This window comes from Megalops cyprinoides, chromosome 8 (assembly GCF_013368585.1).
Source record: "Megalops cyprinoides isolate fMegCyp1 chromosome 8, fMegCyp1.pri, whole genome shotgun sequence".
Taxonomy (NCBI): domain Eukaryota; kingdom Metazoa; phylum Chordata; class Actinopteri; order Elopiformes; family Megalopidae; genus Megalops; species Megalops cyprinoides.
This window is the reverse complement of record NC_050590.1, coordinates 35,255,424-35,269,906: the sequence shown is the minus strand read 5'-3', so window position 1 is coordinate 35,269,906 and position 14,483 is coordinate 35,255,424. Positions and strand designations below refer to the sequence as shown.

Here is a 14,483-nt window from a genome sequence, read left to right as displayed (position 1 = left end):
TAAATTGTTTGTTAATAAATAGACAATGTACAGAAATAGCAATGTGCTGTTTTATTTTAAAGGAATAAGTCACAAAGTGAAGTAGTGATTTAAGAGAAAAACATAAACATAAACACCAAATTATAAATCTACAAATGTAAACACAGGGCTCCAGACTAACTTTTCCACTGGTAGCACTTTCTCAGTTGGTCGCACCAGCACATGATTTGGTCACACCCTTTTTTTGGCACAGCATGGTATTAATCAGTGACCTTGCATGCTGATGAATAGTTGTCTTAATTTGCATACCCTAGTTTTGCATTGATGTAAAGATTGACAGTGACTCCAGACTTGATATTTGCAAAATATTTTAATCTGAACATTAAGTTTCCCTCGTACCGCAACCACGGTTACTGCGTTTGCCATTGTGGTTGAAAGTAGTACTTTTTCTTCTTCACTGGCTCAGTCGGTCTTAAACAACCAGGAACAGATCAGTTTGCAAAGTGTCAGTCAACTGAAGTTTAATTAAAAGCCAGTAACAGTAACAGTAACATCACCTACATCGCTCCCCAGTGGTGGAACGAACTCCCGGTCTCGCTACGGACAACTTCTTCACCCCATTCCTTCAGACGGGGCCTGAAGACACACCTCTTCAGACTCTACCTGGACTGACCCAGCACACAATTGCTGCCCCCCCCCGCCCATCAGTGCTGTCGTAAATCGCTGTGCTTTTTAAATTGCTTTTAAATTTGTCTCTTGTTGCCGCCTTTACCCTGACGCTCATTGTGCCTTTTGAAGTTGTTGAAGTTTGCCGTTTGAAAGTGTATCGTATTAGTTGCCCTATAGGCTGTAATTGTACAAATCTGATAGTACTGTGTCCTCAAACAGACCTTGCTCTCAGCTGAGAACTGTCTCATTGTGGAACTGTACACATCCTGTCCCCGTACTGTCGCTGTACTTACTGTATGCACTTTTGTAAGTCGCTTTGGATAAAAGCGTCTGCTAAATAAATAAATGTAAATGTAAATGTAACTAGAACGTTTCACATCTTTAATAATAATTATTAGTCAATCAATTTCAGTGTAGCTATTCAGATTTCCTTTTTACATCAGAGAAAATATTATCTAAATGAAACTCCTCAAACTAAAACTATATACAACCATTTATTTACAGACTTTAAGTCCAACATCCAACTGCTGCCTGAATACAGCTGTTCCCATCCTGCAGCTGTACTTCAGTGATGGAGACCTGAAACCAGATCTCTGCCTGTAACGGCAGACCATCACTGCCCTCACTGCAGCACTGAGGTCTGACTCTGACCATGGATGGCAGAGACACATTGAGGTGCTTTTCTTTCTGTATTGGCTTGCCCATGCAGCATCTTACCCTGTGGTGTCCAGGGCTTTTGATATGCCTAAATCCACTGTTCATGACATCACCCACCGGATCTGCAAGGCTATCCTGGCCATTCTCCGGAGGGTGATTTCACTTCCTGCTCATGAGGACCTGGAAGCGGTGGGCGCTAGTTTTGCACAACTGGCTGGGTCCCATTCAGCTGCATTCAGTGTGGCTGTCGGGGCCATAGATGGCTGCCACATCCGCATCAAGCCACCTGTGGCTAATGCAGCCTGGTATTTGAACAGAAAATTGTTTTATTCAGTCCAGATGCAGGCCATCTGCGACCACCAGGCCAAATTTATTGATGTTTTTGTTGGGTACCCTGGCTCAGTACACGATGCAAGAATTTTGAAAAACAGCCCTGTTTAGACAGGTGGCCTGTACCCACCAGAACCCTGTACAGGCCTGCTACAACAGCAGGCACTCTCAGGCCAGGAACATAATTGAGAGGGCATTTGGTATGCTGAAGGCAAGGTGGTGTTCCATTTTCTTTAAAGCCTTGGAGGTCAGCCCTGCTTTTGTGCCAGAAGTTGTGGTGTGTTGCGCCGTCCTCCACAACCTCTGCATAGCCAACGGGGACATTGTCGAGCCGGAGGCTGACAATGGAGAGGAAGACGATGGTCCTGCAGACGTGAGGGATGTAGAGATGAGGCCTGGCGAGAACGCGCGGGACAATCTGGCTGTAGCTGTCTCTGCTCCAGACCACTGCGTGCCAGCACTTCAAGAGCATGACTACCTGTAAATAATTATTTATTCACAACATTATTTATAAATCAGTTCTAAATATTTAATCACATAAGTATGTGCCAATCAGTTCAGATTATTTGTCAGGTGTTATAGTTCCCTATTATATTCCAAATTTGCCTTTGTATAATAAACTGTGTTCTTTTAGCGTGGCGACACTCCCTTTTAATTGTGTTGCAGTATCCCTTCCGTGATGGTATAATTACACCGACATTAAATCTAGAATTCATTGTCTGTATTTCTTTTGGTTATGTTTGTCATTCCCAAGGAGGTCTTGCTTTCTCAACCAAATAATCCATTTCACTTTGTTTGGCTCTCTGATATATCAGTGGTACACATTGTTTTAATGCCTCTTTTTTATTTGTATGTGTTTGTCATTTGACACTGACATTTAGGCTATACAATGTCTTCCAATATCTTATACCACCTGACCTTTTTTCAAAGAAGAAAAGGTATGTTGGGTGGAGGCACTCTGTCAGAACTCAGGCAGAGACTCAAGCGCAGACAGAGACAACCGGGCACACGGGTTTATTAAGTCCAGAGGGCAATCCAGAAACGAAGTCAAGGCAGGCAGAGTAAAAAAACCAGAGCAGACACGGCGACCAAAACCACAGGGCAGGAACGAGGAGCGAAGTCGGGAAAAGAAAACAGAACCAGCAGGCAGACACAATGAAAAGGCAAACAGCAAGTAATGACACAGCGAACCGGGACAAACCAGCAACGAGACAAGACACAAGCAGGACTAAATAGGGCAAGGCTGATGAGAAGACGGGATGCAGGTGAAGACAGTCAGGCAATCAGGTGGGCGGTGACAGGGCAGAGAGCAGGGCAGGGCTGGAACACAGGGAAAAACAAAAGCACATGGCCAAGGGAAAACAAAACAACCGGCTAAGACACCGCAGTCCTGACACACTCATACTATTTTCTAAATCAGATACACATCTAATAACTTTTGTAAAAGCCTTGAGGCAGTGTGGTTACAAAAATATATTAATTTTTATTTATTAATGTTTCCAACAAGAGAAGGAATCTTTCCCCTCTCTCCCTCGTCTCTCTTTCTCTGCTCTCCTCCCTCTCCTGTGCCTCTCGTTCCCGCCTCTCCTCTCCCTCCAGGGCCTCCCTCTCCCTCTCCCTCTCTCTATCTCCCTCTCCTCCATCTCCCTGATTACCTCTACTAGGTCAGGAAGAGCCGTGCTCTTCCTTTTTCTAGAGATCTAGCTACAGCTGGCTGAGGGTGGCGAGGCAACAGCAGCACCCTGGCTGGATGAGGCAATGAGGGTAGGAGGGCTTACCGATGGCCCCTATTGACCCCTATTGCCTCATCCATGGCAGCATACCATTTCCAGGATGCTGCTGTTACCTCACCACCGTCTGTACTGACACCCGTTGGCAGACTGCGGAGTTCCTACAAAACATTAGCAAAATATTATTTGATTCAAATAATTAACAAGGTTCTAACAGCCGTTTCACAACTGTAAATGCACATATTGAATTATGGGATAGCGTAGTGTAGTACGTTTGCATACTTCGGATGTAGTAGGTCATCCGGGTACCGTTCGACTACTATTGTTTGTGAGATAACTGCAGCTTGATAGGACTGTAAGGCACTAGTTGTGTTTATTGTCGGGAGGTAAACCGACAGTTGCCGCCGCGTTGAGCGCCGCGTTTGAGAATTAATTGCTGAATGGCTGCTGCTGCCGAGCTCGCGGGGTCCGTGGCTGTTCTGGATTGTCTTGATTAGCAGGAGCAAAAGCACGACAATTCAGGCAGTCGGGGGGACGGAATGCTCGGGAAAGAAACGCTTTGTGCTGCAGGTTTTACAGGGGATCCCCCAGGAGGGGATCTCTTTTAATAGGTGCGGGAGTGAGGAGTGAGTGACAAAGCTTAGAGTACAATGTTGTGAAAGCTACTGTATTACGAGCTTACGAACTAGTCCCAGAAGCATAGCGGCAAAAAATTTATGAACACTTCTAAAGCTGCTAATCAGACATTTGTTGAATTTGCTCTTGTGAAAGCTACCTTGTTTGATAAGTGGTGCTCTGCCAGCAAAGTGTCAAATTTCGAGCAGTTGAAAAAGTTAAAAGTTGCCTTCCCGAAAAGATCGTCTTGTACCTAAATGAGCAAAAGGTCCCTTCGCTATCTGAAGCAGCTATAATGGCGGATGAGTTTGTGCTCACCCATAAGGGTACGTTCTCGTCTCTGAGGCGAGAGGCTACAGAGCGTACTATCGGTTCAAAAGCATCACTTAGTGTACCCAAGTCTTCCAAGTCCCCTGATCCCTCTGGTGAAACCCGTGAATGTTTTTATTGCCATGAAGTTGGACATCTCATTGCTGTTTGCCCTAGTGAAATTCTGTTCGACATTTGGATTGCCAAAATTTATTCAGACAGATCAGGGATCAATGCTTCGTACATACTACCTCGCTGAGGGAAAAGAATTGGATGAGGCAGTTCCCCTTCTTCTGTTTGCCATTCGCGACACAGTACAAGAATCCCTTGGATTCAGTCCAGCCGAATTAGTGTTCGGTCACACGGTTCGTGGTCCACTGACGGTTCTGCAAGAGCAGTGGTTATCCTCTGATCAGGTGCAGTCTTGTCCTAGAAATGTGCTGGATTACGTATCCACTTTCCGTGAGCGGTTACACACAGTGTGTGACTTAGCCAGATGCTCTCTAGCGTCCTCTCAGTTTCATATGAAAACTCGGTTCGACCGAAAGTCTGTTCAGCGCTCATTCCAAGTTGGGGATGAGGTGTTGGTGTTGCTGCCCATACCAGGTTCTGCTCTCCAAGCAAAGTTTTCTGGCCCCTACGTAGTCGTGTCAAAAATCAGTGACACTGACTATGTGATTAAGACGCCTGACCGAAAGAAAAAGACTCGTGTGTGCCATGTAAACATGCTCAAGCCTTATGTGTCTCGTTCCAGGCTTGAGGTTCCTACCTCGCCCGCGCCTATTGTTACAATTGCTGCTTCAATGGAGGTAGTGTCCCCATCAGAATATTCGCCCGAGATTGACGGACTCCTTCAAGGTAGCGCCAGCGTCCCATGTGCAAGATTGCCAAACTGAAACCCTCCAAGCGCTTCCCTCGAAGATATCCCATTTGTCAGAGTCTGCGCAGGTGGATATCAGGCAGCTTGTTGATAAGTATCCATCGTTATTCTCGGATACCCCTTCTCAAACAAATGTCCTGAAGTATGACATTGATGTTTGTGGTCATAGCCCTGTAAAGCAAAATGCATATCGCATTAATCCGGCTAAGCGTGCAATAATGAAGAGTGAAGCCGCTTATCTGCTTGACAACGGGTTGGCTGTCCCGAGCTCGAGTCCTTGGTGTTCCCCTGTATACTTGTCCCTAAACCCAATGGAACGCACCGGTTCTGCACGGATTACCGAAAGGCAAATGCGTTAACCAAGCCAGACTCATTTCCTCTTCCGAGAATGGAAGACTGTATAGACATAGGACATGCCAAATTTGTTACCAAGCTCGACCTATTGAAAGGCTACTGGCAAGTGCCTCTCACTGATCGTGCCTCCGAGATCTCAGCCTTTGCCACCCCAGACCATTTTCTGCAATATAAGGTCATGGCGTTCAGGTTGCGAAACGCACCTGCTACGTTCCAGCGGCTAATGACCAAAGTTCTCGCCAATCTCGAAAACTGCGTATCTCGATGATGTGGTTGTGTATTCCCCTGACTGGGATAGTCACCTCCACACCTTAAACCATGTGTTTTCCCGCCTCCAAGATGCTTCGCTTACCTTAAACTTGGCTAAATGTGAATTTGGGCATACAGCTGTTACTTATTTGGGTAAGCAGGTTGGCCAAGGTACCGTTCGCCCCTTGGATGCAAAAATATTTATATTTAAAAGTTATTAGTTCCTTCCCAACCCCCAAGTGTAAACGGGAGCTCAGACGCTTTCTGGGGATGACCGGCTACTACCGGAGTTTCTGTAGGAATTTCTCCGATGTAGTCTCACCCCTGACAAACCTGCTTCGAGACTCTCAGAGTTTTGTGTGGACCCCTAAGTGTCAGTGTGCTTTTGAGGCTGTAAAGAGTCTTCTGTGTAGTGCCCCGGTGTTGTCTGCCCCTAACTTTGTGAAGCCATTCAAATTGGAAATTGATGCTAGCGCTATTGGAGCTGGTGCTGTGTTGCTCCAGGAAGATGATCATGATATCGATCATCCTATCTGCTTCTTTCAAAAAAATTCAACAAGCACCAACTCAATTATAGCATCATTGAAAAGGAAACTCTTGCTGGCACTACAGCACTTTGAGGTGTACATCGGGTCCTCTTCCGAACCAGTCATCGTTTTCACTGATCACCAGCCACTAACTTTCCTTCATCGGATGTGCAACTCGAATCAGCGCCTAATGTGTTGGTCCTTGATTGTTCAGGGATACAACCTGACAATTCGGCACAGAAAAGGTGCCGATAATGTGGTGGCCGATGCGCTCTCACGCTCTGTGTCCTAGATTACCGTCCAGACAGGATTACCGATGGTTTTTGTTTTAAGGGGTTGGGTGTTATGACCATGGTCGTTACTGTTTGTGTTTGTACTGCAGTACTGTAGTAGCTGTAGCCTAGCCCCGAATATTTCGCCCTGGAAAAGGATGTGTTTATAGCAAAACAACAGACAGTGTAACAGAGCGGAACATGACTTGCAGCGTCCGAAGGTGTGATTTATTTATTATAAAGGTAGATATAACCTCCCTAACCTACCGATGGCGATCTCCCTTCGGAAAAAAAAAGACAAGCCCCAGGCAAACGTGACTTAGCCCCCGGTCTTTTCAATAACTAGAAACGTCCCTACCGGGTTTGCGTGATTATTAATTCGCTCAAATTTTTAGGGAATATTACATATTAAGTAAGAGTCTAAATTTAATGCGTTCATAGCTGATTGTTTTTATTTTAAATAAATTTGCAGATAAAATACAATTCTTGTTTCTTCCCTCGTTTTCCTCTTCATACAAACGTCACTTTTTCATAAGATGAATCACCTCAGGATGGCTTCCCTATATATTATATACAATGTTGCCGAAATTCAAAGCACAATAAAAATGGGATTTTTAAAATAGCCCTTTCTTATTCAATTGGAGTGAACGGCGGGCTTCTTAAAGTTATTTTGCTATTGGGTTACATCGGATTTATGGGTGCTTGTTATGAAGTAGCAGACAGCAGATAATTCTCTACCCGTGGCAGCTCTAAAGGACCTCATCGGTGTTACTTTTACATTGCTTGGACACTTCAGTGCTTTTTTTATGCCAAGGCAATCCTTACATAGAAAGACGCGTTTTTTCTTGCATATACTGTAGAAATTGTTGTAAAACTTCAGCTGCCGTCTCTATTGGTACACTCCTACTGAAATCGATTAGAAGTTTACTTATTACCGTTATAATGACGAACATTATATGATCAGTGATTATTTTCGAATGAGATTTTAGATCCATAGATTAATCCTGAACTTTACCTGATGAAGAGTAGTGTTATACCCTCATCTTTTTCAAAATGAGAAGTGGTGATGAACTTTATTGGTGATGAGGTTTCCCTCAGAGAAATCACTGCATAACTGAAAGCGCAGTCAAGACAGTTCTTCAAGAGCTCACTATGAACAACTTAACATATGGAAGGAAAAGTTAAATAAAGAATTTCAGAATTTCATCTGTCTTATTATAGTAGATCAATAGTAGCTTCAATATCAATATAGTATTTTAAGTAGCGCATGCATGTGTCAGTGAAACAGTTCTAACAATGCCTGTGGTGTTTGCTATAAATCTAATCTCACATTCGCTTAGCCTAGCTATAGGCTATATACAGTCTTTTGTATCTTGGAATGTCACATCTTAATCACCCTGTATGATGTCTTTCACAGATAGAAATACCGAAAACATACACTATGAAAATAATTGATGAAACAACAGATCTACAGGGATCAGGACTTAAAGTTTGGTTCTCTACTGCCACCATGTGGACATGTACAGCTTGCCCACGGGAAGTCGGTTTGAAGCTGTGTTCTACGTCTAGTTGACAGACGTTGTGGAAAACGTGTTCGCGCTCGGCACAGTACAAACAATTTATTGTGCACGAGGTCGGTAGAAGGCTACAGTCGGTGTGTAATTATCTTGTGCTTTTTCAAGAAGGCATAATACAGGAAACATTGAAATGTTGTATAATGGGAACATGTTGCTTTTATATCCGCTCACAATGCGCACTCTCCAATAATTGGTCTAAAACAACAGGTGACTTACATACGACAATCGTATACGAGTGCGCGTTGCAAGCGAAGACGAAAAAGGACCCGCCTACGCAGACTTAATGCCTGTGCTGAACTTTCACCTTTGGTGATGCGTCGAAATCAGTGGCCAAGCATTGGTGGTTGTGCAGCATGACATTTACAGAGACGGACCTGGCCAGAATTTAAAACTAGGCCGAAGCATTCTAAAATGCTGTCTTGTTGACGTTTTCAGAAAACAGATTTTATGTTGAACAGCGTAGCGCATAATGCAAATAACGCGCATGAAGCTTTAATGAAGACAACTGCTGACACAGTAAGTGAACGTTTCCTTATTTAGCAAGAGGTCGACGTCTGTGTGTCTTACATTTGTGATGAACCCTTCGACAGTTCATTTGCAAGCAGGTTATTACAGTAGGCTAGCTATTTACATTTGTGTGCCTGTTTCTTCAACGAAACATTAATTCGCCAGAGGTGTTAAAGCCGACACATCAGGCGTAATTTTGTCTACAATTCAGCAGGATTGATAAGGGAGTTGGTTGCAGAGTTCTAAGCTTGGAAGGACATTGCTGCAACACTAGTTTGATTATGGTCTTCCGAGGCGGGTGGGTGAATTGTGTCCTGCATCACCCGAACATAGACATACAATTAATGTTAAAGTTCACATGGAGAACAAAAAATATGGGTACGATAACATGTTAAACATGATAGGTTTTAATGTTTATGGCAAAATTGGCAACGTAGCTGTTGCTTTGTACTAAACGTCTGTGCATTTGTAGATAAAACCCACCCATCCAAAGAGCCCTAGTTGGCGACAAATCGGACGACCTCTTTTGCACTATCGTGTCCAATAACAAGCTGATGCACGATTGCGTTTAACGGCTTACAAGGTCAGTAAACGTAATACATCAAACACTAAAGTATGCAGAAGCGTATGAAATTAACGGAGCACCCATGTATTCAAGCGTCTGCTCGTAAAATAGTGTATCAGAAGTACTCTTCAAAATACACCTAAGGGTTCTGATGCGTATGCACGAAGACTGCAAAATTACACAGTTCTTCATTTGTAAATACATGTGTAAAAGGGTTTTTGTGTTCTCAACAGGCATGGTTAATGGGCTTTAAAAGGGATATATGTTTTCTATGGAAGCTGTATTCTGCCCTCATGAATCACCGCAAGTTAGCAGTAATTTTACATCAGTCATGTCATTCTTAACACGTAATACAGATCTTTGTTCCGATGAAGCGCAAGTGTATTGGGTAATTGAAAGTCGTTTCTCCAGTCTCAAGGACAAACTTAGACAAACTGACGTTAGACAAACATTTTTTTAGAAGGCTTACCAGGTGTAGACAATTGGCTAAACTGTCAAAATGATTTCAAATTTGTGAAATATCTATTATACACGTCGGTGATCCAGGGAACCAACATTGCAGCATGAGAGTGGAAACACTGAAACTGGAAAAACGGAAACATTGAGGGTGTGTTTAGACAAACAAAAAGGAAAAAAAAAAAATCAAAATCTACACCCTTTTCCCCATTAAGTAGAGTTGAATGACACAGATTTTTTAAACTAAGGTTTTTCCTGCTTTGAGCCACTCTTTAATATATTAATGAGCACACCAGTGAGTTCAGCATGGTGATGGTTTCGTTTCCACCTTACCCCACTTTGCAATTGAATTAGTTATTACATTCCGTAAGATGATGATTGAGGTTTCAAGTTTTTTTTTTGGGGGTATATTTGGAAAGATATTTGTGTTAGTATGAAATCTGTCACAACATGAAAGTGTGGTATATTAACTAAAAATTCAGGTCTTTGTGACACTTTGACATTGTTAAAGTTGTTAAAGTTAAGGTTGTGAATTGGTAGAATTTTCAGAATAATTAAGTGTGTCCTTGTACCATTGAAAAGCAGGCCTCCAGTGTGGGTTAATGAGGAACACACATGGTCTGAGGGATTACCCAACATTGTTCCACAAGCCCTGTGTCCTCCCATCCTTCGATTGTTTGGGCTGCACCATCTTCCACTGCATTCCCCATCCCTGTGTAGTTTGGGGTTCCACCTTCTGCCAAATGTTCCTCAGGCTCTGTGTTTCCCCCATCCTTCCATAGGTTGAGATCTACCTTTTTCCTTCCTTTTATAATTAGTGCTGCATACTGTCTCACCACTTTACTTCAAATGTTTTGGGTTAAGTTCCAAAGGCCTACTTCAAGGTTTCTTATTATTTGGGTTGTATAAGATGCCAAAAAGTAAATTTATTGACTGGAAGGACATTGGGGCCTCAGCAGACTATAATTCCTGATGTTTAATCTGTTATTGGTGCTTTTTGTTTTTGTCAAGTGGGCACACTCTGTTTCTATGCTCTTGCACTCTGAACAGATTCTCTCTGGGTTCTGCGACTGTCTTTTATTTTTCCTTGTTTTGTTTATACTGTGAACTTCCTTTTGTGTGTGCTTTTCCCTCATCTTTACTCTTACAGCTATGCTTTATTTTAACACTCAAAGCCTCTGCTATCCAGGCACAAAAAGACTTCTGCTGAGTGGAATTGTCTGAATAGTATTTTGTTAGATCACATCACTGTCCTGTAGATTATTTACATAGATCTGAAATAATCATGCAACCTGGTCCATCATGCACTATGCTTCCTATTCCCCCATAGGGCACGTGGGTCGGAACACTGATGACGGCTGCCTTGCGTGAGGAAGCATGCAGCAGAAGAGGAATATCCAGATCATTGAGTGGGAGGACCTGGACAAGCGGAAGTTCTATTCTTTTGGTGTGTTCATGACCATGACCATCCGCGCCACGGTCTACCCTGCCACGCTGATCCGCACAAGGCTACAAGTGCAGAGGGGAAAATCACTCTACAACGGGACGCTTGACGCTTTTGTCAAGATCCTGCGGGCCGAAGGCATACGTGGCCTCTACCGTGGCTTCATGGTCAACACCTTCACGCTCATCTCCGGCCAGGCTTACATCACCACCTACGAGCTGGTCAGGAAGTATGTGTCCAACTACTCGGCGAGCAACACACTCAAGTCTCTGGTGGCAGGAGGCTCAGCATCGCTAGTGGCACAGAGCATTACAGTCCCTATTGATGTGGTCTCGCAGCAGCTGATGATGCAGGGTCAGGGTGAGCACCTGACACGCTTTCGGTTCAAGCCCAAGATGGCAGTGGATGCCAGGAAGCACAGGGTAACATTTGGACAGACTCGGGACATTATTGTGCAGATCTTTGCTGCTGACGGCCTGCGCGGATTTTACAGGGGCTACGTGGCGTCTCTCCTGACATACATCCCTAACAGTGCAGTGTGGTGGCCTTTCTATCACTTCTATGCAGGTGAGGTGCCTCCTGTGGTAATGGGAAGCTTCCACAGAACAAGGTAGCCACGGTTTGGGACATAGGCCTGTGTTTTTAAGTGTCATAAAATGCAAGTATACTATCCTACAAAAAGCCATGGGGCATCCAATGTAATTGCAGGAAAATGGGCATGGCTGTGGGTGTAACTATGCCTGGTTTGAAGAGAATATCGTTGTTACATTGCAGTGGCTAGCACGGAGCCCCTACTTCAACCTGACAGAACATTTTTGGGAACACCTGAAATGCAAAAGTAATGGCAAGGCCAAGATGGCGCTCTCCTGTAGGGGAGTTTAGTAATGCTTTAAAGGATGAGTGAAGCACTGTGCCACCACCTTTCTACCGGAAACTAATAGACCTTCTTTCACAGTACATTGAAGTAGTCATTAAAGGTAACGGTGGGCCAACATGCTATTAATTACTTGGAGCAGACATTTTATTCATAACTACCTGTATGTCATGACTTGGTAGGATAGTGTATGTCTTACAAAAAACACTTTTCACTAAAACTGTAACCTATCCAAGTTGCTCTGGATAAGAGCGTCTGCAAAATGACTAATGTAATATAGTTCTCGCTACATACGCTACCTGAGCTTTTGTATACTGACTTTTGTATACTGACATAGTATAGAAGACGAGATTTTCTAAGAAAATACAAATTAATGTTCCAGTCAGATAAAGCAGTAAGATACTAATCATAAAGACACGTGGTGACCTTTCACCTTTGGTGGAGTGTCACAATTGGAGGCAGACTGTTGGTGAGCATGATTGTTATATAGGGGAATCAGCAGCCCTCAGCATCTGACTGCCGTCTTTGTTATTTGGCTGTTGCCCCGAGTTGCACTTTTGTATTTCAAAAGGCACATTCCCTACAGAACAACCTGGCCCAGAGCAGGTGACCCTGGAACTGTCCCTGTATTCAGATATTCATCCTTACAGAGCAGTCATGCTTGTAATAGCACTGTAATAGCATAGTAGACCACTATTCAGCTTTTAATTATACATATACCTCTTTGACTGCAATGGGAATGGGAATGGGTCTGCTTTGAACATCAAGTACCACTATTTTTGATTGATGACAAGGGAAGCGTGTGACTGCATCTGCCTTTCTGAAATGTTTCTCACAGAACAGTTGTCTAAACTGGCACCGAGTGAATGCCCTCATCTTATACTGCAAGCCATGGCAGGACCCCTGGCTGCTGCCACTGCATCCACAGTCACCAACCCCATGGATGTTGTCAGGGCCAGAGTACAGGTAACGCCCAGCACCAGCGTTTTCCCCTACAGGGTGAGGTAGTGAGTTGCCAGCAGGCAAAACCCCAGAGAGAGTGTTTGGTTGGCTTTCCAAAGCTCCTGTCTGAAGGTCACCTGCCTGATGTACAGATTTGGTACAGTACAGAACCAAACACTTTCCCAGGGTTTCCTCTGCTGATGCTTCTTCAGTTGTTCTGGGGTATTCTGAAGAGAGTGTCAGGCTTTGGCTGATGACCAATGAAGAATAATTAATAAAACAACATTTCACAGTGAAGTCTGCCATCAGTGCTCTTTGACTGAGTTATCTGTCCATGTCTCTGCCAGGTGGAAGGCAGGACATCGGTCATTGAGACTTTTAAGCAGCTGCTGGTAGAGGAGGGGTTCTGGGGAATGACTAAGGGGCTGTCGGCACGGATCATCTCCTCCACACCCACGGCCATTGTCATGGTGGTGGGCTACGAGACCCTGAAGAAGCTGAGCCTGCGGCCAGAGCTGGTAGATTCAAGACACTGGTAGAGGACACAGGGCAACCATCAGCTGGCAGTTCCCCACAAACTATCCCGACCCACCCTCTATCAAGTCATTCAGTCTTGGGTCACTTCGTCCCATGTTTTTGTTAGCCTTTTAAATCTATGTTGCCTTGATATCTCTGTATGGTGGGGGTTGTCATTTTATGCTTTATGTCAGTGATGAGGAGTATTTTCTCTTCATTCTTGAAATGGTGAAGTTATGTTCACTGAGGACTATATTTTTGTAACACCTGATGTCAAATAAGGAGACGCAAAATTCAAAGGAGCAAATATATTAAAAATGGGTGTAAAATACAAATGAATAAAATCAAATTGATTAATATGATCTTAGTTTTATATCATGTTGAGGTAGTACTTTAGAGTGTAATTTATAATATAAGGTCTGCAGTGAAAGCATTCAAATTTTGAATTGTAACAGGTTGTTTTGAGGTCCGTTTTCCTCATGTGATTTGGAGATAGCAGATTTTTGGGAAAGCAGAACTGAAGAGTTGGGTTGCAAAGGCAGGGAAATTTCTGGTAAATTTTGAAATGTTCCACTGAATGTTGTCTTGGCAACTTCGGGAATTCATGAGCACACTGCATTCTCAGTTTGGATAAGGCCCTGCTTTAAAATTATTAGAGGGTGCTTCCTGATCTTTAAACAGTTCCCTTATCACTGGACCATAGACTGTTTTTACTCATAGCTTTCCATGAACAAACATGTCCTTGGTTCTGACATTTCAGACGAGTAACATTGTACAGGTCATGCTTTCGTCACATGCACACCGGGAAAAAGAAGCTTTCAATTATCTACCTCCACCTGCTACTCAATTCAGAGATGAGTGTTCTCAAGTTATTGTGAGGTTATTTGTGAAAAGTGTACTGAGTTAAGCTATTAAATGTACTTTTTTCAATATGACGGGAACATGAACATTATAGAAAATGGACAGTCAGTGTACAGTCTAATGTTTGTAACTATCAACCAGCGCAAGTTCATTACAAACATACAGGAGGT

At 43.5% G+C, this 14,483-nt stretch overlaps 1 protein-coding gene across 1 annotated transcript; it reads left to right on the top strand.

Annotated features, from left to right (window-relative positions):
* The first annotated feature begins 8,507 nt into the window (after positions 1-8,507).
* On the top strand, positions 8,508-13,750 carry slc25a44a (solute carrier family 25 member 44a). The gene is made up of 4 exons (XM_036535618.1): positions 8,508-8,664; positions 11,007-11,687; positions 12,833-12,960; positions 13,284-13,750. The coding sequence occupies exons 2-4, from the start codon at positions 11,054-11,056 to the stop codon at positions 13,473-13,475; spliced, it is 954 nt and encodes a 317-aa protein (XP_036391511.1). The 5' UTR covers positions 8,508-8,664; positions 11,007-11,053; the 3' UTR covers positions 13,476-13,750.
* Positions 13,751-14,483: the final 733 nt, after the last annotated feature.

Bases quoted from the DNA above. Each gene is read 5' to 3' on its own strand.
- slc25a44a (XM_036535618.1), top strand. From the start codon at position 11,054: ATGCAGCAGAAGAGGAATATCCAGATCATTGAGTGGGAGGACCTGGAC. The intron at 11,688-12,832 runs GTGAGGTGCCTC...TGTTTCTCACAG, and splicing joins TTTCTATCACTTCTATGCAG to AACAGTTGTCTAAACTGGCA. The intron at 12,961-13,283 runs GTAACGCCCAGC...TGTCTCTGCCAG, and splicing joins TTGTCAGGGCCAGAGTACAG to GTGGAAGGCAGGACATCGGT.